Source organism: Amia ocellicauda, chromosome 17 (assembly GCF_036373705.1).
Source record: "Amia ocellicauda isolate fAmiCal2 chromosome 17, fAmiCal2.hap1, whole genome shotgun sequence".
Classification (NCBI taxonomy): Eukaryota; Metazoa; Chordata; class Actinopteri; order Amiiformes; family Amiidae; genus Amia; species Amia ocellicauda.
The window spans coordinates 11,329,097-11,356,936 of NC_089866.1; the positions used below are offsets into that span (position 1 = coordinate 11,329,097).

General features: G+C 44.2%; 2 protein-coding genes across 2 annotated transcripts; one reads left to right on the forward strand and one right to left on the reverse strand.

Annotated features, from left to right (window-relative positions):
• Positions 1-3,160: 3,160 nt before the first annotated feature.
• On the forward strand, positions 3,161-10,820 carry LOC136712831 (large ribosomal subunit protein uL3). The gene is made up of 10 exons (XM_066689624.1): positions 3,161-3,216; positions 4,853-5,045; positions 6,060-6,228; positions 6,555-6,690; positions 7,776-7,962; positions 8,538-8,698; positions 8,821-8,922; positions 9,149-9,244; positions 9,565-9,684; positions 10,656-10,820. The coding sequence occupies exons 1-10, from the start codon at positions 3,214-3,216 to the stop codon at positions 10,716-10,718; spliced, it is 1,230 nt and encodes a 409-aa protein (XP_066545721.1). The 5' UTR covers positions 3,161-3,213; the 3' UTR covers positions 10,719-10,820.
• Positions 10,821-10,933: 113 nt separating this feature from the next.
• tex2l (testis expressed 2, like) lies at positions 10,934-27,471 on the reverse strand. Its single transcript, XM_066689625.1, has 11 exons — positions 26,091-27,471; positions 22,198-22,398; positions 21,163-21,502; positions 20,687-20,919; positions 19,013-19,162; positions 17,650-17,749; positions 16,637-16,769; positions 14,469-14,621; positions 13,646-13,858; positions 13,147-13,267; positions 10,934-12,481 (listed from the first exon to the last, which is right to left on the reverse strand). Exons 1-11 carry the CDS (start codon positions 27,450-27,452, stop codon positions 12,317-12,319), a joined length of 3,171 nt encoding a protein of 1,056 aa, XP_066545722.1. The 5' UTR covers positions 27,453-27,471; the 3' UTR covers positions 10,934-12,316.
• Between the last annotated feature and the right edge of the window lie 369 nt (positions 27,472-27,840).

Sequence of the window (27,840 nt, forward strand, 5' to 3'; positions counted from 1 at the left end):
CCGCTCACCTAAACAATATGGCGGAATTGAGGTCAAAGACAGCAAAACGAAATAATACATGAATACATTTGAAAAAAGCAAGTATTGCATACACTTATGTGTTTTTTAAAAAATAATACTTTTTCATTCATGTTTGAGTTTTAACAATTTTGTAATCGTCATAGGTTAAAGGTTAAAGGTGAACTGATCACGCTGCTCCTCCTGTCATGGCGGTGTACTTAGGTCTGTTCACCGCTGGGCGGCATGTTAGTAAGCTAGTCTTCAGCACTGTGTAGTGTAGAGGTATTTGAGTCTCACTCACACTCACAGTCCTGGGCCTGGACCCGTTTACATTAGGAAACAATTTAAGTGCCAGCATTAATCCTTAATTGCTGACGAATAATGATATATATTGATATCAGCATCGTCACTTCACTGCATTAGAAAATATGCATTTAAAATAAAGCATATGTTTATAATATTTCATTGTGACATTCGTAGCCTAATGATATTCAAATATTTTTTGCATACAACTTGTGTTCAAATAAGGCCTAGACTTTCTTTGTCGTGCACTCACACAGTTTAGTTGATTTTTGATATTGTGGCAGATCTCCAGGTTCATTTTAACATTTAACCTAACATATAACATGTATATAATTTGTACTTAGTTTAAAATATTTAACGTGTATTAAATGTAGAGCGCTTCTGTATCATTTGCACAGTAATTTTGATTAGAAAACTTGTACGTAACTAACTGGAATAATTTCGAAACTATTTCCTGTTGTTTAAATTATTATTTTTCATGAAGTTTAACGCAGAAAATGTAAAAGGCAAGGCAAATAACATATATGGCAGGTGAATGTAAGTGCAGTAGGGCACCCAATAAAAACAAATACATAATAGTCCACTAGTGTTTTGTAGTTTGAAATGTTAACCCACAGTTTAATTTATATTAAGTGTTGTGGATAGTTTTAACGAAGGACGAAGAGGTGATAAAAGCAACAGACATCAAAGACATGGGGACAGTGCAATGAGTGAACTCTTGCTGCTCCATCGGGGAATTATGCATTTCTATCTACAGGACAGCGTTTTTGAAGCTATTCATGTGTAATATGATACATGTTTTACTTCAGTATGAACAAATACGCTTTTAAAGCTACTGTAAATAATTATTTGGTCTGTATTTTTTACTGGTCAGATAACAAAGTTGTCGATTTACATAAACAGCATTTAAACCATTTAAATAACTTGATTTAAAACAAAAGATAATGAATGCAATACTTTATTCTTTGACTACCTATTTGTAAAAGTGTAAAACCAAAAGCAGGGAACCCTAGTTTAAATTAAATCAACCTTCTTATCATTCTGTGTGTGAGACTGCTGGTGCAATACTAGTTCAATGTGAAAGGGGATTGTCATACGGACATGTAATTAACATGCCTGGTGTAGATAATGTAACAGTGACTGTAATACAATGATACACAATTTCCTCTGTGTTCATTTACTTTTGTAATTCACAAATTACTATTTGCAACACTAGTAATGTATTCTTGTTTTCCTGTTATTTAACAGATTACAAATAAAGGTCTCTTTCAATGAGAATAAGACTAGACAAGTCTATAATAAATTAAAACAGTGAATAGTATGAATTTTAAATGACATATAACCCATTCAGGTATAATTAATTAAAAATTAAACAGTGCAAAGTTAATACACATGTAATTTTACTTTTTGTTTGTTGGTCTTTGTCCAGGTGAAGGGAATATGTATTTTTAAATGCATCCATTTGGTGTATCCCCCTGCTTGCTGGTTTCCCATATGTATGATCTGCCTTTTTGAATTTCCATATTTTTTGTTTTCCTGATAAATGTGTGGGTCTATATGCATTGCATTTCAATTCTGTATTTGCTGTGTGTGTGTGTGTGTGTATTCATGGCAGGTTTTAGGATACAGTCAATTTTCACTGTCTGTGTTTGGACCGAATGTAATGAAATAGACTTCTTGCCCTGCCTGTTTATTCTGTTGTGACAATAAATGAAAAGGAATGGTTTTAACCTGTCTCTTCTGTGGTGCCTACCCTGAGATTAAACAAACCTGCATGGAGGGAGGGTGACAGTGAGGTTCCCCTCCTCATTTTAAAATACAGGATGGGGTGACAATACTCAATATGCACATTCATCAGACATAAGACATAAATATACACTGAACCAAAATAAAAATGCAACATGCAAAAACTTAATAGATTTTACTGAGTTACAGTTCATATTAGGAAATCAGTCAGTTGAAATAAATAAATTAGGCCCTAATCTATGGATTACAACTCTCAAGTTTTGAAGGAGTGTACAGTTGTACTGCTGACTGCAGGAATGTCCACCAGAGCTGCAGTCAGGTCAAGACCCAGGTGAGGATGACGAGCCGCAGATGAGCTTCTCTGAGACGTTTTCTGACAGTTTGTGCAAAAAAAGTTTGCCCTGCTCGTGTGCTATTACATAACAAATTAAGTGTGAATGACTAATATCTGCCTGTCACCGGCACAGCAAGATCAATCCACTTTGTTTTAATTTTAATTGCACAGCCACATATTCTTCAAGGACATGTGCCCATTGTCAGGCCCTTGGAAGCAGCGCACGCTATACAGCAGGGGTGTCGCACAAATACGGCGGAGGAGTACGAGATTTCGATCGCGTGACACGAGTTTTCATAAAAAACAGAAATGCATTGCTTTGAAAAAGTTCCCAAGCACTGACTTGCATCAGTCGAACCTTGTAAAAGAAAGAGGACACATCATGACTCAGAAGAAAACCATACCCATACCCTTGGAATCCAGAAACAGCATGATAAATCAGCAATCTCTCCAATTACTCCAACAGCCATATCAGGCTTGAACTGGGACAGCTATACGTCAAACATGAAGAAGTCAACATCAGGGAGAATGCATGTACACTAAGCCAAACAAAAAGTACACGGCAAGTTCTGCATGAGAGGTAAGCCCCTGCCCTCTATCTCCCCTGCAAAGGGCCCTCTGCCACCAAATTAAATCTGGCAGTTGCACCCGAAGTCTGGGGCCACCTGCTGTCTGTGTTGCTGTCACGGACTGGCAGGCATCTTTCCAACTTGAACATAATACCGCCCCCTCGAAATGGGCCAGCAACTAAATTTGAGTCTTTAGATTGAGCAACATCTTAAGTATGAGCTGCAATCAGCACTTGTCCCTGTCTCTCTTCGTCCAGATCCATGGTCAGTACTCTCTGTCTTATATTAGAACTTTTACATTTTTTCCCCAGAATTTTTTCCATCCTCAGCTCCAGTTCAGGGTGAATGTTTGTGTGCATGCATGTGTGTAACTGGGGTGTGGGGTGAGGGTGAGGGGGGCAAGGGGAGGATATAACTCTGAACCTACCTGGTTTTGATAGCGTGGTGCGCTGAACTGAACTGCTCTACACATGTGTTTGCCGTGTTTTAGAGAGTCATGGCGTCCCTCAAGTGGATCTTACAAATCAATTTGCTGTCTGGTTTTGTCTGTAGTTTCTTTACCCAGACTTTGATTTAAATTCCCATTGAGAAAATGACCTTTTATTGTATTATATAAGGCACGACTATATCAATATGGTCAACTAGATGCCACATCTATTTTGGTCATGATTTACAATGCCCTACCATGCTCTCCATTATAAATGTATGCGTGTTGGTTTGAGAATGTCGCCGTATCAGAAGCATGCATGCTGATATTGATGCCAATTGATGGTGCATTCTCACAGTTGGTGGTCAGGGATAGCCTAGCTAAGGGCTTAAATACAGGGTGCCCAGCTTGCGAAGGAGGTTCACTTGGAAGTTCACTGTAGGGGTTCGTTATGAGGTTCCCAGATAGTAGGGGATGCATCGTTGCTGTGTATACTGTGATAAGCTGCTGAAATAAGACTGCGCTGAGTTCAATACTGGAGCCTCTGAGAATTGTGAAGATGGCTACTTCTCATTATTATCATGAGAACCCGGAAAAGTTATAATATATTCCTTTAACTGAGAAAGGATTAGTACATAGTCTACCTGGATCATTAAGACTGGGAGTCCCTGGTTTAGCTCAGAGCTGTCATATCGATGTCACAGCACTCTGTATTAGATAGTAACTCAGTGACTTTTAAACTGTCCAAGACTCTAAAATAGCAAGTGCTTCGGAATATGGGAGTTTGAGGACCAGGGGAAAAAAGGGTTTTAGACCCAGCAATTGATCAGATAGGTAAGGGTCTGAAACAACTTTAAACCACTAACATAAGCTTAGATTCTGATGCCGTTATTGTTGTTCTCCATATGTATCTGGTTGATGCCTTCATCTGAGGTGACTTAATAATCAGGAGATGAATAAGGAGATGGAAAAAGTTATTGCAAAACATACATGGTGTGGATAGGTTAAACAACAAACAAAGCACAGTACTAGACTTTGCTCTTTTACTGCACACACTGAAGAAATGTTTGCAAAGGTGCATGGTAACAACACGACCACAGTACCATTGCACAGTCAGCAGATTGCAGAGCTAAGCGTGGAACAATAGGTGCCTGTCGCCTGCTCTTTCACATGTGAAGGAGCACTGTACTGGTGATACTTCATCTATTTGTCTCTGAACGTCCGCCTTTAATCGAAAATGCTTTGTACAGACAAAATTAACAATTTGCCTCAGTCCACAGAGGGTACTTAAGCAATACATAAAAGGGAGGTACAGCATGTGTCACATTTAATCTCTGTTATAAAGGCACTTATATAATCCAATGGTACTTAGTGGCAACAGATACCAACTGCTCAGATTGTTTAGGAGAAAAATGCATTTCCATAGCCCCCAATCAGTACGCTCTCTCTGTCTCTCTCTCCCCCTGCACCCAGTCTCACCGCAAGTTCTCGGCGCCTCGTCACGGCCACCTGGGCTTCCTGCCCCATAAAAGGAGCCGCCGCCACCGGGGGAAGGTGCGCAGCTGGCCCAAGGACAACCAAAGCCAGCCTGTCCACCTCACTGCCTTCCTGGGCTACAAGGCTGGGATGACCCACACGTTGAGGGAGGTGCACCGCACAGGGCTCAGTATGTACTGGTGTGTGAGGGCCTGGTCAGTGGTGGCACCTTGCGGATATGGGGGTGCAGATGTAATAATATAGTGATCAAAATACTGAAAATGCACTCTTAACTGTTGTGAGCTGTGTGTCAGAAAAAGAGTCCCCACAAACAATAATATAGGTACTATACTGTACCTGTACTGTAGGTGTTATACCGAGAAAAATCAGTACAGTTTAAAAGGATAACCTTGTAATGATTGTATCCATGTGCAAGACCACTAACATATAATTTAACTCCTTTATGATATGTTAGACTTCCGTTAAGAGGACAAGGAGTATAGATATGTTGACTAACTGGTCCAGAGGTCAATCCATAGGTCAGTAGACCAGGACGAAATCTGTTTGCCTCAGATGGAATCTGTATCTTAAAATGTGCCCTTATTAATCCTCCATCGCCTTGGGTCCACTAGCCAATCATTATTGACCCTTTTACTTGTGTCAAAGAACACAATTATCATCAAATTAAAGATGAAAGTCTACACTTAAAGCACCTCTTGATTGTTTCCTTTCAAATCCCTTGTGGTGGCGTACAGAGCCAGAGACTTTTACGAAAATATATTATGAATTAATTACATTAATACAATGTTATACTATTAAACCTTGTACCCACAATCTGGATATATATATATTTATAAAGATACAAAAAATAGCTTTGTCTATAAGGGGCTATTTGATTTAAAAACAAGTTTTGAAACAAATAATATAGAAATGGATCTTCAACTTCAACCTTATTTCAAGTATTTAATAGTGTTATACAATGGCAAAAGCTACTTGAGTTATTAGGGAGACACAAGTCAACTGTCTACACAAAAAGTATGTTTTTTTGTCATGACTTGTCTCCTTAATATAGGATTACATAAGAACATGAGAAAGTTTCCTTAGACAGTTGCTGGCTCATAGATTATTGATGTAGCAGTGTCAATAAGGGTGAAAAGGGTGAAATCAATTGATTATTCGATCGACCGCTCCTCCCCCCCACCAGAGATAGCCAAGCGGGAGGAGGTGGAGGCGGTGACCATCATCGAGACGCCCCCGTTGGTGATTGTGGGGATTGTGGGATACATCGAGACGCCCCGTGGGCTTCGCAACTTCAAGACGGTCTTCGCTGAACACCTCAGTGATGAGTGCAAACGCCGTTTCTATAGGAACTGGTGCGTGGGGGGTTTGGGGGCTTAGTCTGGGCTATCCGTAGTTTCAAACTACCACAGAAAATACCTGCACTACTTACAATGGTGTCAATGTCAGATCCATTAGAGACAAAACATACCAAACAACAGATAATATAGTTTACTGTCGAGTTTATTATACTTTTTACAGAATTTCCTATGATCCAGTGAAGGCAAAAGCAATACCTTGAAATTTGGTGTTTTTTTTAATATATATATTTTCTTATTGGTCAAAGACTTTCAACATGTTTTTTACTCAGAGTTGATTCGGAGGTGCTCTGGCCTTCTCTCACAACCACACTGTGTTTCAGGTATAAGAGCAAGAAAAAGGCCTTCAGCAAGTACTGTAAGAAGTGGCAGGATGAGACAGGCAAGAAACAGCTGGAGAAGGACTTTGACTCCATGAAGAAATACTGCAAAATCATTCGGGCCATTGTGCACACCCAGGTACGGCAGCCAGGCGCAGGTGGAGCGTGTATCACTGCTGCCTGCTCTGCAGCTGCCAGACATGAAGTGAGACCGGCAGAGAAACACCCACAAAATGCTCATGTATTCTTATTTAAAACTAGATTCCCTCTGTAATCGGTGGATGCCATACTATATGCACTATATGTTCATTCTTCATTACATGACTTGGATCTGTTCAGCTTTCCATACCAGTGAATATATAGATGTAGCATATGTATCTAGCTGTAAATGCATACTGTATAAGACCAATTGTCAGTGTATCTGGAGTATTAAGTGATAGATTTTGTATTTTATAGAAGGCAGTTCTATAAAATGATACAGTTATACAGTTATACGGGGGAGTGTTTCCAATGTTAATGGCAGCGCAATCTCCTGACCCCGAGGATGGAGTTTCAAATGGCAGTTTAAAAATAATCTCCAGCACTTTATGGGCAGCCAGCTATGCCAAACTTCATTGAGAAATCTGGCCCTGGGGAAACAGTTTCATTTGCAGTCAAAATAAAATTAAAAGTCTCTTTTAATAAGTGGGAGCGTTCACTTATATAAAATAAAAGCCACGTTGTGTCAAGCTGGTTGGGGGGGGCACAATGGAGGGCTAATTAATGTAATTTATCGTTCTGGAAGTTTCTAAACAACCAGTGATCATGCGGAGGAGTTCTTTAATGTTGGCTGGGAGTAAATGTTGATTTAATTTTGATCCAGCCTTGATTATGAGTCATGCAGACATCACTGGAGCATGTAATGCATTCAGGTCCTGAGTGTTTTTTTTCCCCCCATTTGGTTGTTTGTTTGTTTGCTTGTTTGTTTGTTTTCAATGACTGATCCAGAGACTACAGAAGCAACACTGCATCTTAATGGCTATTATTAGTCATTTTCACGCTGAAGTACACTGATGTCAAAATGCAATAAAGCTCAACTCGTACCCTCTACTACATTCAGAGAGGGATTATGTCACCATAATGAGCTCTTCCACTGATAAGCCCCATTACACTTGTGCGTGTCTGGTTTGGTGTTGTGTGTGTGTGCCTGTGTGAATGTCTTATCTCATATCTGTGTGTCTGTAGATGCGCTTGCTGCCCCTGCGCCAGAAGAAGGCTCATGTGATGGAGATCCAGCTGAATGGTGGAACGGTGGCAGAGAAAGTGGACTGGGCCCGGGAGCGGCTGGAGAAGGTGGTGACCGTCTCGTCGGTCTTCTGCCAGAACGAGATGATCGATGTCATCGGCGTCACCAAGGGCCGGGGCATGAAAGGTCAGAGGAAGGGGGGGTCAAAGGGGTCACTAACAAACAGAGGGGGTCACATTGGTCTCTTTCAGAGTGTGATGGCTGGGTGGATTTAGCACAAACACTGCTCTCCCTCTCTCAATCCTGTCCAGAAGTCAACTTTGATACCCATCTGCATTGAATCAAGGAGAGCACTTTGGATTTATAATGCCATCCTGTGTATTTTGGTATTGCTACTGGGAAAAACACTAAGCTTCCTTTGACTATGTATTTCATGCAGCTCTCTGATTTTCTAATTGTTGCACTGGAGCTATTTGGTATTGTCACATCATATATTCTGGCTGATTTACTTTACCTGCAACGTGCTTACATGTCCAGTAAGTCATTGTGAAGCCCTTCTGGTTGGTGCCCATGATAAACACGCATATCTATGAAATAAAAAGCCTGTCTTTTGATTTACAAAAATACTTTGCATTGACTGTGAAGATTTCCATTTTGCCTCCACTTGCACTGAACATTTACCCTGCCCGTCAAACCGCCTCCCATTTTCCACCCTCTTTTAAATTCAGCTTGACTTACACTGTGGTTTTCTGTACTGCTAGGTGTGACGAGTCGCTGGCACGCCAAGAAGCTGCCCAGGAAGACGCACAAGGGGCTACGTAAGGTGGCATGCATCGGCGCCTGGCACCCTGCCCGTGTTGCATACTCCATTGCCCGTGCCGGCCAGAAGGGATATCACCATCGCACTGAGCTCAACAAGAAGGTACAGAGATCCCTGTGCTCAGCCTGGAGATGCACACCTTGTTCTAGTTTAATGCTCTTGACCACTTTACCTTGGACATGTATACAATTTTAAAGTATTGTCCTCTCACTCCTTTCCTGCAGATCTACCGAATAGGACAGGCGGTTCAAGTCCAGGACGGCAAAGTTATCCGGAACAACGCATCCACGAACTACGACACCACAGAGAAGACCATCACCCCTCTGGTACTGCCCCCTCCCCCCTCCCATCATCAACCTTCGAATTGTACCCAACACCCCATCTCTTACCTGGCACCACAATCCCACAATCCATCACCTACAGCTGTACAACCCCTCCACTACATCTGTACTACACCTCACCATGACCCCACTCACTGCAACCCCCTGGTACTGGACCCCTGGCCCATCTCAGGCACTGCTTCCCTCCATGTCTGTCTTGCATCTCTTGCAGGGAGGCTTCCCTCATTATGGGGAGGTGAACAATGACTTCATCATGCTGAAGGGCTGTGTGGTGGGCACCAAGAAGCGTGTCCTCACTCTCAGGAAGGTATGGCTCTCTGGCCCCGCTGTGACTGCTAGGCTGTGTTTGCTCTAGGGTGGAAGGGGGCAGGGTGCACAGTATATTTAGCACATTGCCACAGGGATTTAAAAAAACAAAAAGATCTTTCAGAAGGAAACACTCCAGGGATGACTTGGATGAGACTTTAAAAGACTATCTTCCATCAGTAGGAGTAAAAGGGCCATTAAGGCCAAGGGTGAACCTGTACTGTTTGTGATTTTCACCAGTCCGCCCAGTAAAGCTCGTTTATGAATCTAGTGATTGTCACACAGACACAGAGCAGTGCTAATGCCAGTCTGTGTTTCCAGTCTTTGTTGGTGCACACCAGCCGCAAGGCCACCGAGCCCATCGAGCTGAAGTTCATCGACACCACTTCCAAGTTCGGCTATGGGCGCTTCCAGACAGCACAGGAGAAGAAATCTTTCATGGTGGGTAAGAGGGGGGGTGCTCAGAGGTATGTCAGAGAGAAAGAGGTTTGAATCTGAGTGGGGAGGGAGTGGGGGATGGGGATCTGATCATTCACACTATGAGGGCACAGACAAGCACACCTCCTCTCTTTTGCTCCCCCCCTCCAAATGAACACAACAGTCAGGACAGAAGGGCAAGGGATTGATTCTCTGTCCCCCGACCAGACAGTTAATCAGATCTACAGCTTCTCTCATCCACACTGCAGCTAAATCCACTATTAAAATCTATGAAGCCTTACTGGAGAGAGAGAGTGCACTGCAGCTCCATACACACTCACACGCACACTGCAGTGGAAAGCTTGCATGCACTTTTTTTTTAACTAAAGATCCTGATAGATCCCTCTCAGCCTGATAATCCCAGATAATATTAAGAGAATTAACACCTACATCAAGAGCTAGAACTTGCATTGATATCCCTTGCTTAACTACTGGAAGACAGTGTCTTGGGCTGAGAAGCCTTATTTCTCTTTCCTCTCCCTGATAAATTGCTGTGCCATTTCTAGAAATGGAAGGATAACCCCCAAACCAAACCATCTCAGGCTGTGCTCCAGCGGACAGTGTAATCAGGCTTAGTCTGCAATCGATACACAAGACAGACACTATGGATTCGGCATCCCCATTCATGTGGGCAGCTCTCTCAGCTCAAAGCAAGATCAAAACAGACAGCAGTTTTAATGCCATGTCCAATGCAGGGATAGTTCAGGGGATGCCATTTGATTTTAGAGCTTGAGATTTTACAAACAAAAGGCAGGAGAGCCGTCTGATATCGCCCTGGGTTTCTCACAGGTGCCTGACAGCCGGTGCACTGCAACGTGATGAACGACTATGTGCTTTTTCTCTTACATAGCTCTGCATATTAATACGTGTGGTGTCAGCACATCTGTTTTAATCCTGTTTCCTATCACCCTCCCCCCGTCCCTCCTCCAACACAGGGCCCGCTCAAGAAAGATCGTCTGCAGAAGCTCCCAGAGCCGCAGGAGGAGGAGGTGGTGTAAATGCAATGGCGGGGTGGGGGGGGATTGTTTCACATCCCAAGATAAACACACTCCCAGACCTCAGATCAGATTTATTAGTGTACAGGTGGGAGTAAGAATAAAGACTGGTTAAAGCTATGGTGTAGAAAATTATAATTAGTTATTATTATTGTTATTATTATTTTATTTTTCATATATAACTTTTTTTGCTTTTATTTTCTTTTTAGTTTTTTTTTGTCATCAAAAATTATTATATACTTACTATATTATCATTATTACTACTCATATATTCACACTATTTCTGCTTTTATTTATTTTCTCTTTTTGTGTGTGGACCATGATATACTAATAAGGTCACCCCAGTGCTGGACATGTTTTATATACCAGTACTGTATATATGTATATATATAAGTATGTTTTCCTTTCCAATAACCCTTTCTGAAAATTTAGTCCAGCCCCACAGTGCATTAGTCAGGGTCTCCTTTAATGTCCGTTGAAAGGAAATCCCGAGATGCTGTTGGCGAAGCACTGAACGGGTACAAAACACATGCACTTGGCGTTGAGCGGAGAGAAGGCTGAGTGCTGCAGGGCAAAGGCAAGCAAGAAAAAGCTTCAGACAGACAAAAAGAGCACACACAAAAAAACACCTCTGTTTTTCTTTCTCCACCTCCATGAACATAAAACAGTCAGGACACATAGTTATGGGAATGCTTCTTGGTCTCCAACTGGTCATATGAGTCAGATCTACAGTTTCTCTCATTTAGAAAACAAACAAACACCCAAGCGAACACGGGAATGAAAACACACAGCCATCTCCACTGGGCTCTGCTGCTTGTCCCGTGTCTGGATGTACTCAGGGCCCACCGGGGAAAAAAGGAACCGCCAGAGCAGACGAGTCACCCTACAAAACACTGATGAAATCCAAAAAGGAGTTTCCTTGGACAGTTCAGTGTGAGAGATCTGAGAGGCCATGCCCGTGCTCCCCTTGGCTGCGCTGTCGAGAAAGTGAACGACTCTGTTTTCCTCTCTTTCTCTCTTTCCTCTTAATAGAGAAATCTTAACGTGAGTCAAGTCTACAAAAATATCCAAGCAATTTATGATATGGCACACATCCACGTATGTATCACCGTTATGTGTAGTTACACTATATATATATTAACAAGTGTCCTTGGCTTGTTTTGATTTTGCTGCAGAATGCTTCGCTCTCAGGTTCACACACAACTGTTGCATATAGATGGGAGCCAAAGTCCCATTTTGCCGTGAGCGCTGCATAGCAATTCGGGACCGTGAGAACAGAAAGGTTATTAATGCCAGGAGGCCTGTCTCTCTTGTAGTAGCTCACCCAGCAGTATCTCTCTCACCAGGGGAAGCCAATCCATCTGCCATGTGTAGCTGATCTGGTATATAATCCTCAACCAGTTTCTTTTCTCAATAACCCAAAGATCCGTACACACAGATACACACATGGACACACAGACACCAGGGATTCTGCAGGGGCCCTTGGGTAGCTCCCTAGGGGTGATGATCTCCGGCCCCTCCCCCAGCCTTCTTCAAACAATACATCCCCCCGACAGCAGGGCCATTGAGTGTCAGTCCACAGCGCTGCAGGAAAGGGGGCGCTACTCCGATGTAAAGGGAGTCTCCTCGTCTGGACTCTCCTGGTATTCCTCAGATAGCTGGCGGGATGCTTGAGCTGTGGACTGCTGGGAGGTGGGAGGGTTGTCCAGGCCGGAGTGCATGAGAGGGAGATACAGGTCGTCCATGTTTGGCATCACAAACACTTTCTAGAAGGGGAAAGAGCAGCAGTTCAAAAGGTCCATCAGGGGGTTGCACAATTGAGATGGTTAGAATACTAGGGGTCTGAGAATGTTTGTACTTAGATGTTCAGATGATTTTCTTAATGTGTTGAGTGTTGATGTGTGTGCATAGGTTGCTTTATGGTAGCATCGATGGGATTTTTAACATTCTTATATGTTAACATGTCACAAAGCTGGGATTTTTATTCAGTTATTCTCTGAGAAAAGCACTACTAATATTTAATGTGCTGATCATATGTGTGGGGGAAAAGGCCCCCCAAGACCCACTTCTTTCACTGCACATCGAACTACACTAAAGCAGGCACAGAATTCCATCAGTGATCTATCAACTGGAGTGAAGCAGTCATGAAGGCCAAAGCTTGGCTTAAACCCCATTAAAAACAATATGAACATCCATCTATTGCATTTTGGGAATGTAGAGTGTGCATACCACCAGATGGGGCTATTTCACTTCTATAGGAATTCAAACTCAAGACTCCCTCCTACCAGCCCAGACCACTAAAACTGCTAGCAAAAGGGTTCATCATCAAAGAGCTCCACAGAACAGCTACGGCTTTGAACACATCAGACCCGTGTGGAGCTGACGAAGATCATAGACACCGGAAGCACAGGAGGACGGGAGAGTGACGCACCTGGAACTCGTGCTGCAGTTTTCTCTCGATCCACTCGGTGACGTGGGTGAAGGTGACTTCCCTCTCACCCAGTTTGGGTCTCACCCGCAGGTCCAGCCGGGGAGGTACACGGAAACTGTACCTGAGGACAGACACACGGACGCACACACACAGGCACAGATGCAATCAGTGAGACAGTCTCTCCCCACCCTCTCAAACAGACTCAGGTTGTATTGGAAGGCAATTTGGATTAACTGGGGGTTAATTACAAAACTGCACTGCTTTCCCACACAGGATGGTGGTTAAGACCTTCGCTTTAGCAGTAAGACTTTAAAACTATTGCAATTAAAAAAAACAAATAAACATTATTATGTTATTCCATAGATATGTTAAAATCCATAGCCCCCTGCAAACAATGAAAAGTTAACATATGTGAGTTTCTGTTCAGTAAGTAGTATAACATAAAGCTCAAAAATAAGAATTAAAAGAAGTCTGCACAACTAGGGGGGGTGGCTCGTACCATATTCTATCGGTGGGGGGTGGGGGGATGTTGATAGCAAGGGTCCCGGAGAGCTCCTGCACCTCCACAGTGAGCAGCAGCGGCGTGTTGGACACCTCCTCGATCTTCTTCTTGATGTACTCGTTCTCTGTGGCCTTCTGGAAGTATTTGGACTTGGCGATTTTGTCCACAAAGCGCAGGATCTTTCTGCCGGTACTGCCGCCAGCGAGGTGGCTACACAAACACACAACAGCTTAGTGTGATTGAGGGTGAAACACAGCGACAAGCCCCGAAACAGCGATGGTGAAGATACAGTGTGGAGCTACTCTCCTTATAGCTTCAGTTGGCATAATGAGAAGTTGTTCTGATTTTCTGAGGTTGGCCTCTAGTTTATTTACGGGCCTCTGCAATGACAGACTTTTGCAGGTGATTCCCTGAGATCTGGATGACATCCACGGATCAATACACTACCAGCAACGAAATGAGCAAGATAGCGTGAACAAAATCATATTGCTTTTTAACCTTGGCTTTGTTTTTATGCTCTTTATATTGATGTAGTTACCTAAAACGTATTGAGACTATAATAATGGCTACTGGCTACTAAGGTTTGAATTAATTTAGTAGTCTGGTTTAGCTGAGTGTGTGCAGTGACTCCTACATTTTGCTGACCTGATAGAAAATGTGCAGAGATAGGAAGAGTGAGAGAGATGGAGAAATGAAGGAGAACATTTTCGATTAGAAGAGTGATAGAGAGAGTGCATGTCTATGTTCAGAGAGGGTGATGGGGAGGGGGCAGTGAGAGTGATAAGAGAGACAACAGTGTCTGTGTTCAGAGTGACTTTACCTCTCAGCACCCGGGGGAGGGGTCTTGTCTCCCAGAATACCCTGCGGCTCAGACGGGGGGACTTCCTCTTCGTCAGAGGAGCCGGCGCTGGAGGACTCCTCGTCACTGTCGGCCAGAACACAGACCCTTGGCCGAGACTTGCTGAGACGCAAACTGAGTGTCAGAAAACACGCACACATTCACGCATGTATACAAAAAGACACATACCCACTGTGAGGACACAAACCTGAAGGATAAATATATTTTAGATTTAGATTTGAGCGGTAAGCTGCAATTTCCACATTACACAAAAAGCCTTGAAAAATATACCGAAGCAAATTTGAAGATAATAATTAAATTAATGACAAATTAATGAACTTTTTCAGTAGGCAGCCATTGACACATTTCAAATATATATAAGTAATAAGAAATAAATGTCAATGTGTGCCTGACTAACATTTAAATAGCATCTTATTAAATTTGGCATGATACTCTTTAATTAGAATGTTAAAATCAGTTATTTTTGTTTGCAAAGACAATCTGTCAATCTGAAAAGTATAAGACTTGCTCATTAAATATGAATGGCCAAAATAATGATTTCTTTCATTATATTGACAAGTGTATTTCAAATTATTACTTTATATAGACTATATATTATAGTCTGCCATATATACACAAAAATCACATTAAAAAAAAAACAAATCGGAGCACACCTACCCACTCACACGTATGTAAACCCACGCATGTGCAAACACAGAACAGTGAGGGGGCAGCACAGATCACATGATAAATCAGCAGGTACTCATATATACACAATGTGTGTAGGGCGCTCTGTTGCAATTTGTAATAGTCATTTAATTGAATGATGCATACACTCTGCCATTACTGGGTTGGCACAGACAGACACCAAAATCAGCCCTACTTGGTGCAGTCAGGCAACCCAAAGCTCTGACATCATTCCCATTCTTTAGAAGGGGTCGAGCAGCTACCTGAAGTTAAATGGTTGGTGAGATTGCTTTATCCATCTGCAGCTCCACACAGTAACACAGCACTGAATCTCCTGTGACCAAGGGCAGTGCTGTGTTAGGATTGCTGTGGGTTTTATTGTTGGGTTTTATTTTTTGGTGGAATAAACTGTGGCAAGAAGCACCATAATAAGAATAGCAAGTTACCTCTCCTTTGCTTGAGATGTGAAAGCAAAGGCCTGTGATATACAATCAAGGTGAAAATTAAGTGCTAATTAACTCGATTGTTCTGCGTCTTAGAAAGGAATTAAAAAAGGCAGTCTAAGGGCTCAACCAAATCAAAACCTACCCAAAGTCCAACACTGTACCCGATCACAGTTTAATTTTGTTGTTAGAAGCCACTTCATATGATTAATTTTGTGTTATCCTCTAGTAAGGATCAAGGGAGAAGGTCCTATTATTGGCCCAAAACGGTATGTGTCTGTCCCTCGGGAGTCTACTAGCTGTGAACGTGCATGCTTAGTTACTGTGCTGTGCAAGCTCGTGATTGGCAGGCACAGGGGAGACAGAGTTAAAGAAAGATATTTAATGTGCACACAGTGGCAGACAGACCTGGGCAGTCCTGAGTTCATTACTGTACAGCTGCTGGCGTTGATGGAGTTCATTGTGGTTACTGATGGCATTTATTATATTGGCGTAGACTACTGCCCAGAGTAGTCTTTGTTCTAGATCCATAATAAACTGTATATTTGAGCACTTGTCCTGGTAGTCTTGGACTACTTGGACTAGAGTTTCAGGATGGTATTCAAAATCTGCAAAGGAAAGAGGCTGAATCGAACAGTCAGGTTCAGATTTGTGAGTCTGAAGCCCGTCTGGCCAAGGTCTCTGTGTTTAATAGCAAGATGGGATAAGGAAGAGAGGTAAGTGCGATCTGCAGCTGATTGATGATGTGATTACATATTGATGGAGTTCATGGCTGCCAGTGATAATAGGACATCCTACCCTCAGTGTCAGCTCTACTGGTTTGGACACACATTCAGAGGGGCACATACATAGAAACATGCACACAAACACACACACACACACACACACACACACACACACACACTCAACAGCAGGGATCTCTAACCCTGGGCCTGGAGATGCAGAGGGTCTTCTGGTTTTCATTCAGTCCCCATTAGGAGGAACTGAACAAAAGACAACGTGTGAAAGGCTGTATCTTACCCCTCTCGGCCGGGTTCCAGGATGCTTTCAGCCTCTCCGCTGGACTCTTTGCCCAGCTTGCACAGGTTCATCTTGGTCTCCAGGGTCATCTGCAGGGAGCCTGTGTACATCACCTCCAGCTCCAGCCATAGCCCTGCCCCAGAGAGCAACAGCAGTCAGACACACACAAAACTCCAAGCATTGCCACACCAAATTCCCTGTCAATAACAAGTAATAACCGAGTAATAAGCCACCATTAACACAACCAATATCAATGACCTATGTTGAGTAGAATCAGTAGCAACAGAATACATTCATCTAACCTTTATATAAGTATTTTTTAATGTAATTTATCCTGCTGCTGGTTAAAAACTAATCCCCTAATTCCCCTGAAGTCATTTTCACCAATAACTAGTTCATCCTCCTTTACACTCCAATAGAATTTAGGATCTGGATCTAATGGAAGTTTCCATTGGTGGGTGGGTGGTTTAATATTTGAATTGGTGGCTATATATAGGTTGATTTATAAAAATGCAGCAGCTTCTGTGCCAATAAAAGTGTGTGTTGGGGGGGGGGGAGCTCTGACGTGGAGACTTATGTCATGTTAGCTGAGAAAGAGGGCTGGTGAGCACAAAGTGTTCCCCTGACAGTGCCAACGTCATTCTCACTGCTGCTGCTGCTGATTAATCTTCATTGAGCCCCTGCAGAGCGTACACTCACACACACACACACACACACACACACTCACACGCACGCACACACACACACACGCACACACACACACACACACACACACACATGCACACACACAACACACACTCACAGCAGGGAGAGTGGCCTTGGCACACACAGACACTGCAGCTAAACACTCTGATAAGGGATTAGAGCGGGATAACAACTATTCATCTGATAGGAGCAAAACGATTATGTCGTCGGGTTACAACCTCTGTGAGATTTGCAATTTTGTATTTTTCCCAGCCCCCCCCCCCCTCACTGCCACCCACTTCTATTCAGCCCCGCCTCACCCTTTGTACCTCTGTAGTTGACCCACGGCTTGGACATGCTGATGACCTGGGGCATGGAGGTCCCCATGTCCAGCTCAGTCAGAGTCAGCTCGTTCATGAAGTACGGCAGCTGCAGGAGGACATAAGGCACAGAGACAGGAGAGTGAAGACTGGCAAAGAGGCCTGATTTGAACTGCATGAGTTTAGACCAGGACACTCACCGTGAGTGTGTGTGTGTCTGAATTGAGAGAGAATTGAGAGAGATTCTCAAGAAACGCTAATGCCTGCAGTCACTCTGAAGATGCGTGTATAGAAATGCAAAGTGCAAATGTACTGTGTAGCAATCTAAATTAAACTGAAAGGCACTGCCTTATTTCATACTAGAAAAATCATCTTCCTTACACATATTATGCTTTTCATTTTTAGTAACTAATGAGTGCAAAAGCAAAATCTGCTGCTGATATTTTAGATACTAGGCTTTGGACAAAACCACTATCAGGAGAGATACAACGCAAAATAAAAGTTGATTCAACCTACACACCTACTGTATATGCTCATAATTCACCTTCCGTGGACTAAAAACAATGTGAAGAAAGCCCTCTGTGGTGAGATCGTAATCAAGAGCTGAGAGAAGACTGCAGGAGCTGGACTGTGTGACAGCTTGGGGCAGGGGATTGAGGGCCGGGAGCTCAGCGGGCAATCCCAGTGGGACGTTCATGGGCAAGTCGCCCAGGCCAGCTGTCAGCACACCGCACTGAGAGCGCCGGGGCACGCTGCTAAACAGCCTTGCGCAATATCTACAACCCACCCATGCAGGGTAAAGGCGGCCAGGAAGCTGCAGAGTATATGAAGGCACACGTATACATATTTGTGCTTAGTTGACCTTGCATTGAAGGCTGTCCTTGTCCATCTGCACTGACTGGAAGTGACTACACGTCAATACGCAGAGTGTAGAGGGCAATGTCCACTGGAAGCTGACACCTACCACTCTGTCAATGTGCAGTTACATCTCCTGTGTGAATGTTATTGTGTGCAAGAAGTGTCAGTAGAGTTTATAAAATCCATCCCATCCATGAATTACAGAGGGGGCTGGTAATGCTCAAGGCCTGCACTGTAATGGGACTTCGGGGAATTCTCACTAGCCCTTGATTTATAAGGTGTGTCAAACTCTCTTATCACTGACCAGTGTATTGTGAAGGAGGTACCAGGCAAATAGAATGATTCTGCAGGCTCACATACAGATCTAAAATGTGTATTGCTTTTCAAACACCCCATACGATAAAAGGAAAGAGAAGGTACCAAAGCAACTGCCTACAGCCCACAATATTCTATACTGCACCCCAGTGCCCAGCCCACGGCACTGTGTGCCAGTCCCCGTGCCCGTGTGGCTCACCCGGATCTTGCTCAGCTTCTTCTGGATCTTGTAGGCCACCTGATCTGCCCAGTATTTCTCCCGCAGGAAGTCCCAGAAGATCCGACCAATCAGAGCATTGATCCAGGCAGGCTGTGCCTCTGTGCTGCCCTCCTGTGGTTCACAGAGGAGCTGCAGGAAAAGTACAGAGAGAGAGTGTAAAGCTCCTTTTTACACTAGCATCCTCTACCCGGGTTGACCCCACCCAGGTTACAACCACCCAGTGTCAAGTGGTTGAGGTATGTACTTGCACAATCCCGTTTCAAGTGGGTTAGATCTACAGTCACCAAGTAGGACATACCTTGGGTTGGTGTGTTAACATGAAAGATGACACCATGGCACCATAACAAGTCATTACAGCTGGGTCTCACTAGACTTTAAGAATGATAGCAGATGTATCATTGCTCGTGAGAATGGGTTTGAACTCCTAAAATTAGGTAAGTGCTTCTGTGTAGGGTTTGTACCTGGATTACAGAGCCTTTATCTGCCAAACTGAGGTGGTCCAGTTCAAACTCTCCCCTCAAATGATTTGATTCACACTATGAAATGTGTTAACTGCTGCCACACACTCATTTCACTTCTTCTAAGATCCACTGCTGCTGAGTACCAGTAAGCCATTGTGTACAGTTAGTTAGTTCTCCTAATCAATGAAGATTGTGAATGATGAGAGATTTAGAGGATATGGACTACCGAAACATCTGGAAGGGGGAAAGAAAATTTCCTTTGAACACGAAATTCCTTTGACATACTGACCAACAGACATTGTTTTTGGGAAGGTATACATTTTTCAAAAAAAGACTTCCATGCAAGAGAACAAACACTTTCACAATGTCCTCTAAAGCAAGGATATGTTGCAGAGATTTCTGATGGACACAGTGAAGTCCCAAAGCTTACATCACCAATGAGATCTAGTCTTCTAACGACCTCTGTTGCTCAAATATCTCAAGTTCTCATTTCCTGGGCGGATGGCATGCTCGTCTTCTGTCAGAAAGCAGCAGGGCTCATCCTTTAATAATTACAAAGCTCTATATGTGAACATCTCATCACAGAAACCTAGCTGGTTTTCTGGTTTGCAATTGGGTAAACTGATACACTTAATTGGGGGTTAGACACAGTTTAAACAAATTGCACGGAACCTTACATCCTCATTTGCTGCTCAGCTGCTGAGACACGTCTCTTGCACTTCTAAAAACAGATTGTTATGGGGAAATGGACATCAAGCAGGTTTTCCCTCTCTGCCACAATCATCTTTTTAACTATCAAAATTGCACTTTCATGCCTCTGGTACCCAGATTCCCCAGGGGAGATATTTCTAAGGCACGTACAGGTGCCGCTCCAGTTACATACAGAGCGCCAAGAAACACCAGGTCATCAAAAGACTCATCATTCTCAATATATCCCCTTTAGTCGCTGCATTGACGATTGTATACACCACTTCTAGCAGGTATAAATCCTAAATATGAGTCTGAAGGGGATTAGCAAATAGGTTCAAAAGGAAATACCTGGACCAGCTGACATAGTAGAAAGAGATTACTAATTCCAATACAAAAACACAAACTGTTGTTGCACTGTGTGGACTGGCACCCTGCACCCTCAGCACCTGTCCAGTTCTGGTCTGTGTGAGACTCTGGAGGCTCTCACTTCTACTACACACACCTTCCTCCTGACGGTGGGGCTGCTGGCAGCACTGTGGCAGGGGCTGGGTAGTGGGCTGGTGTTGTCAGCCACTATGAAGCGTGCCATGTACGCATGGTAGTCCAGCAGGATCTTCTCTCGCACGCTACCCGCGAGGTCCCTCAGCCGGAAGAGCGAAGTGATGTCTTCGGTGCTCCCCCTGCTGGAGCCCCCACTGCATGGCACTTGGCCCGAGGGACTGGAAGCCTTCATCACTGAGGGGGGTTCACAGGGGATGAGGATAATTTGGGGGTTCATTTGGAAGTAATAAAACCAGATGTTAGCCAGACACTGCTCCGTCATAAATAAATAATAAATAAATGATGGATAATATGGACGGTTTGCTTTCTCTGAACATGCGTCTTATATGGACATATGTATAGAACATTAAATTAAGAAAAGTTGTGTCTTAACAAGAGACTGAAGCTGGAAAGTGGGCAGCTTCAAGGCTCCCTTACCAAACTTGGAACCACATCTGCTGGGGCTGTCCTTGTCCTCAGTGGCCATTTTGGAGGCAGACAGGAAGTGCTGGAACCACTCCTCCTTCTCCCTGCCTGTCCTGCCAAAGAGATACAGCGTAGTGGGGAGTCGGGGTTGGGGGGCAGGGGGCTCGGGGGTGCTGGACGCCCCTACGCTTCTCTTGCTGCTGTCTGTCTGTCTATCTGCTCTTGGTTCCTCTGTCTGTCCTTCAACCGGACCCCCATCCGTGCCCTCCTGGGAACTCCGCAGGACAATGCAGATGGGGTACTTCTTATTCCACACCCTCTTGCGTGCCAGAGCCGGGGGCATGAGGAACACCTGTCAAAAAAACCCTGTCAGTGCAGGAAACCTCATATCTGTGTTATACATTCAGGGTATGTATGCAGATGAATCTGAACATATACAATATATATATAAATCATCAGCTGTGTGTGTGTGAATTAACCTACCAAATGTGACTATGTGTTTATCTGGGATCCAATACCCATCTTTGATGAGATTCAGGCAGCCTCCTGGTATTCATTCTATGTTCTCTAAATTAATGAATTGACCTAATTAACTTCCTAAATGTTGCAATTTTTTTTAAAATCCTTTTCAAGGTCACAAGCAGTCATTTCATTAAAGGTGCTGATTAAAAAGGCGGGATAACAGGCCTCAGGGCCAGTTATGCAACATTACAAGAAATGTCTTGGAAGTGCACAACTGTATACTCTCATATCCAGAAGGCCATTTGTTTTCAATTTTGTTTCTTGTATTCAAATCACAAGCTAAATATATCATCCCCACTGGCGCTGGCTCATTACTGCTCACACAAGGCCAGACAAATTCTAAGATTATTTTTTACCCCTCTTGTAAAGCACACTTTCCTGCATACACACTACCTAGCAAACAAGGCTAATATGCTGAATGTGTAGCTACCAGCACCTTGAAACTGTATACCCCCCGCTCCAAGAGTAGTATGTGGGAGCCTGGGATGAGGGCTGTGTGTGTGTAGTTCGGGGGTGGCAGTTAACCTTGCTGTGTGCCAACTGGAAGGAGCTGGAGCTGACGAAGACAGCGTCATGGGGGGGCTCATGGAACGTGGCGCGTCGGGGGATGTTGGTCCGAGGGTAGGCCAGGCGCAGAGAGGAGCCCTCCAGACTCACGAACACCGAGTGGGTGAGGGAGGGGTGGTATGTCTCAGGGTCGTACAGGTGCATCTCATTCATCCAGCCCTGCAACACAGCAGGCACACGTGAGGGACCCATCGCATTGCACATCAGACTGTGCGCTCAGCAAAGGTGACTGCAGCAGTAATTCAAAGTCAGTTAGTGTTAAATGCAGTCAAGTTATAGTTCAATAGCAAAATTTGTTGAAAGTGATCAGTGCCCTGAGAGATTTCAACAGAGCCCAAGCCACAATTCACAATAACCCGAAGAAGGCACATGGTTGCAAAATAATCATATGTTATTAAGCGGCAAACGTATTTAGTGGAGGACATTTATTAAGGAAAGTATCACATAAGTATTGTAAGTTTTGAATACACTAAATCATGGCCCTGTATAGTTTTATATGTTAACATGCAGAGAAACATTGCAACATCGGAGTAACATTCACCAAAGGTTGTTATACCCTATCGCACAGCAGGAATAGTCATTCAAAATAGATTTAATTTCATTTATTTTATTTTTTGATTTGTAAGTGTTAAAATGCAAAGTGCTCTTTTTAGTCTTTGATGTTCGACACCTGCACAAAGATGACACAAAATGTTCACATACTTGACAGGAGCTGAGATGCAAATGAGACAAATGCTGACTGAACGCACGGTGCTTTGCAACATCTTGTCCGGGTGCCAGCAGGATTTTGAAATGGTGCCCATTCTACTAAGACACATTTTTTTACTGTGTTTTCACCGATGAAGAAAAATAATGAGAGAAAAAACATTAAAAAAACAAGATTAAACTGCTCTGGGATCATCCATTTTGTATTCGGAGAGACCAGGAACCTTGGGGGCTGTGAATAAATTATTATTATTTCTCTTTACAAATGTCTTATTGAAAGGTTGGCCAGGCCCATAGGTATAATCTATCTGCTGGACAGACTCTGTGAGCTTTCTCAGTGATGCTGTTCAAATATCCCAGAAAGACCAGGTAAGAGCTGGACTCCGGTGAATTATTAAAGCATTTAATGTATTACAAATTGGGAGTAATACTCCTTAATGGAAGGGTGTTTGACACAATCCCCCGCAAAGGACATTACCTGGGACTGGAATTGATGGAAAATATTTGTGATTTAAAAGCCTCCATTAAAAGCCTGAGAAACTGCCATAGAGTACATCCAAACTTCTTCCTTCTCTTCTCTAAAGGGCAGGCAAAAAAAGAATAATTATATATATATATATATATATATATATATATATATATATATATATATATATATGATATATAAAACTACAGCAAATGTAAATTTCTTTGGTTCTTTTTTCAGTCCAGCATGAGTGGTTCTAAGTAGCATTTAAATAGACATCTAAGGCCTGAAATGAAATGTGCATTTTTGTCGTACATTCATGTCACAGAATCTAGTACAGTAAAAACAGATGTGTTTCTATAATGTCTTCAGCAACTGTAGTCTCTATAAATACATAGGGAGTTAAGCTTAATCTTTGCTGTCAGTAGCTTTTAACTGCAGTACAGTTGGTGCTAGCAGGAATATTGCACACATAACTAACAATTAAAAAAAAAAAATAATGTATGTATATTTATATTTTTACCAGTTGTATTAAGTGGTGGATAATTGCCTGCACTAACAAAGCAATCCATACACTCCACACGTAGGCCCATGGGAGCCCTGTCCAGGAAAAAATCAAACAAAAAATCAAACACTAAAAGCAGGAAACCTTTTAGAAATGCCAACAAAAGTTTGTGAAGGAAGGCTCTCCTACTACACAGGCCCAAGTCCAGAAACGTTGAATTTTTAAAACAAAAAATTAACTTTGACTTTGCTAAAAATGGTCATATGATCCCATTGGTTGAATTTATACATTGTATTTATTGACTTCAGTAGTAGAACAATGCATGAAATGATGTGTCTGAGCTACAATAGAGATGTAATGTCTTAGTTTTATACTTTTATGTTTATACTTAAAAGATTGAAACCAAAATGGGGACTGGAAGTCAACCTGGGAAGTTTAGTAATGATGAGCTCATTGCTCCTGCCTGCGGAGGTGAGCTGAGAGCCGGCAGAGGAGGACAACGCTGCCGGCTGGACACTGAGAGATCTGATCGCTGCTGACAGAGTAGCTCTGCTGACCAACGGTTTGAGCATCAATTAAAATGGGAGGGAAAACCTGCAACAGCAGAGGGCACCCAGGTTTGTGGCCTGAGACCCATGTTAATGTAGTGTTCAGATTCTGCTCTCTGTAGACAGAGCAATTGATTGTTTGGTAGATGTCACTAACAGTTATCAGGACTCAGGAGTCTGGCTATTCCAATTAATAATGCACTCGGAAGTCTCATGAAAAGACAGTGAAAGGCCACTGTCAGCAGTCAATACACTATTTTCTTTTTAATGGAAAACCATGAGGAGCCATGAGGAGCCTAGCCAGAACCTAACTGTGTGACAAAGGTCAATTGATAAGTGCTGGGTGGTTCAGAGCAAGAGAAAGAAAAATAAATTCTGCTTCCTGAACAGCTGGACCCCCGTCAGCCCTCATACGTACACATAAACACAGTCATATAATCCCCATGATTGGATACATAGATACAAAACTTACACTCATACATTCAAATATATGTACACATATAGTTAGACAGACAGAGAGATAGATAGACTATACACAATCAGGAGCAAGTGAGTGGCACTTTAACCTTAAATGGTTAAAGTGAAAAGGAAATGAATGAGTAAAGGCTTACAGGGACCAGCACAGCCATTCAAAGAAAGAGGAATGAATCAGCCTGAACGGTATTGGCCCCCGCGTGCGCTAAGGATGCATTCTGCTTCTAAATGAAGGGGTAGTGATAGCAAGCAGATGACTGTTAATGTGGGTCTGATGTGGAGGGGGGGGGCAATGCAGCTGACTGGGCCTCCAATGAGGAACAGTTCCTGAGGGGGGGGCAGGCAGCGAGTGAGTGGTGCTTTCTGCTCTGCTCAGCTTAATGCCACACCTGACCACGGGGTGACAGCGGTTCTCTCAGAGACATACGGTGATGAAAGCCTTAATCCGTAACAAGAAGCCACCACGAGGCCACTTCATCGTGGCCGCTGCCCGGTGAGCTCCAGGGTCATGGAGGAAATGCTAAAAGAGGGTTTAACTAAAGCAAAATTCGTCACTGCACAAACACACTGCCTCCCGCACCATGACCGCAGCAGTGGGCGATGGCCAGATCCGGCGTGCTAATCTGGTTCTTGGTGTTCAAAAAACAGACCCACCAGCAGGACGGAAAGTTCATGTACTTCTAATAATGCTGGGAAACTCACCCAAATGTTTCTTGCATTGTCCACACTGCACCTCATATATCACCTGTGCATTGATCTATTACAGCACTGGCATGATCCTTCATATTTGTCCCAGACTAATAATGTTAAACTCGACACTGCATGAGAACAATCCCACAGGACAAAATGCCACAGTAGGCTATGGGATCTAAAACAAATATGAATATGATCAGTGTCTCATAATAAGCATCCCTGCCATTAGAGAAAGGGGATAGGGGTATTCTTCTGTGTGATTTTGTCTGTGGGGAGTAAGTACTGTGTGATTTTGTCTGTGGGGAGTAGGTACTGTGTGATTTTGCCCAGATAGGAAGACTCTCACATCCTAGATCTGAGTATAAATAAGAACAAAGAATAAGAATAAAGTGTTCTATATGTCATATAAAAAAGTGTAGAATTGTACAAGCCCGTATCGGTTTTGTGACCGTCAGCTCACCTTCAAGACCTCAGGGTCTCTGCACTCCCCAGCAAGGATCTCGGTCTGCAGGCTGTCTCCTGCTGACTGGGCATTGCTGGAGGAGTTGGGGGGGGCCCGTGGCGCCAAGAGGAGGATGAGCAGTAAGCCCAGCATGAAGCCACAGGCCAGGCCCAGGGAGAGGCCTGACAGGTAGGAAGGCAATGGCAGGATGAAATAGCTGTAGGCCAGTGCAGCCACGCAGAAGAGGCACTTGCCGGGCACAGCTTGGGAGGGCGGCAGGGGGGGCAGGTCCGTGGGAAAGGCAGAGGGACGCTCCCCAGCCTCGGCCCTCTGGGGGTCTGCGCCGGCCTCAATCTCCACCACCTGGATGACGTCCCCATAGGTGCAGATCTCGTATCGGCTGCCCCGGCTGCTCATCTTGCAGCGCAGTTCCGGAGAGAGGCCTGCTTTTTGTGGGCTCCTCCTGGGCTGCCTGATAGGCGTGTCGCAGACAGCCAGCCGGTCGCAATCCCCCTTGCGAGAGCCCTGCCCGGCCACCCCATCTCCATTGGCCTGGCCCCCGCTCCAGCTGCTGTTGGACCCCGGAGAGTCAGCCAGCCCTGACCTCTGCTTTGGGCTGCCAGAGTTCTCGTCACCCATGATCTTGCTGAGCATGCTAAGGGGCTCCTGCATGGCCTCGGAGAACTTGCGCTTAGTGTCCTCCAGCTTGGCTTCCACTTCTGGCACTTTAAAGAAGCCTCCCTTGCCTTCGGAGGGGGAGATGCCACTAGGGGAAGGCGGGGCAGTCTTGGAGTCTCCGTTGCGGCCCTTGGGCTGGGTGAGCTGCCGCCACAAGTGCAGGTTGAGCTTGGAATCCGACTTGGACTGGGTGACCTCAGGCTCGCTGCGGGAGATCTCCGTGGAAATGGACTTGACCAGGCTGAGCAGCGGACGTGGTTTGAGAGAGGAGACCTCCCTGGATTCGATCTCAGTGGACAGGGATTTCACCAGGCTCATGAAGGGCTTGGGGGTGGAGGAGGCACTGCCTGGGGAGGTGTGTGGGGAGAAGAAGCTGGGGGCGGAGATTGAGACCTCCCCCAGGGATCCCGGCAATGAGGGGGAGCTGTACACATGGAAAGTGGCCGACCCCAGGAGGTCCTCAGCGGGCTGCCCATCTTCTGGGCAGCAGGGCCGGTCCTTGGAGAAGGCAACCGCAGGCCCCTCCTCATCATTGTCCAAAGTGAAGATGAGCTCACTGTCCTCCAGGCCGCCCCACTGCCCCTCTGTACCTGCCGTGGTCAGCTGGATCACAATGCCCTGGCTGGGGACGCTGGGCGGCTCCAGCTTCTGGTTGGCGTTGTAGGGAGGCCCAGAGCCTGGCTTGTCCAAAGGCTCTGCCATCGCTTTACTTTAAACCAAGGCGAACACACCTGGGACACAGCAACATAAGCCAGAATTAACACCTCAGCGGCACAAACAAAACAAACAAAAAATACGTTTCTCAGGTACCACAGCCTGCTCTGTGTGATTGCATGTCAGGAGAACTGTGTTCGCTGTGTGTTATCAATAGCTGTTTCTCCCTATGGCACAATGACAGCTGTCTGCCTGACTAATTGCTCATGCCTCCTCCTGGTACTGTTCCTCCTGCCCTTCCATCCATAGAAAACCTCTGCAGGTTTACAGCTCACTGTTGGACTGAAGCAGCATGGGAGGTGGACAGCGGAGAAAATAGGGAGTACAGGAACAGTCTTTTTTCTTTTTCATGGTCTTTTCCTGAAACTGTCTGAAT

Bases quoted from the DNA above. Each gene is read 5' to 3' on its own strand.
- LOC136712831 (XM_066689624.1), top strand. The intron at 6,229-6,554 runs GTGCGTGGGGGG...ACTGTGTTTCAG, and splicing joins CGCCGTTTCTATAGGAACTG to GTATAAGAGCAAGAAAAAGG. The intron at 8,699-8,820 runs GTACAGAGATCC...CCTTTCCTGCAG, and splicing joins GCACTGAGCTCAACAAGAAG to ATCTACCGAATAGGACAGGC.
- tex2l (XM_066689625.1), bottom strand. From the start codon at position 27,452: ATGGCAGAGCCTTTGGACAAGCCAGGCTCTGGGCCTCCCTACAACGCC. The intron at 14,622-16,636 runs GTAAGATACAGC...TCTGACACTCAG, and splicing joins CTGGAACCCGGCCGAGAGGG to TTTGCGTCTCAGCAAGTCTC. The intron at 12,482-13,146 runs GTGCGTCACTCT...TTCCCCTTCTAG, and splicing joins AACTGCAGCACGAGTTCCAG to AAAGTGTTTGTGATGCCAAA.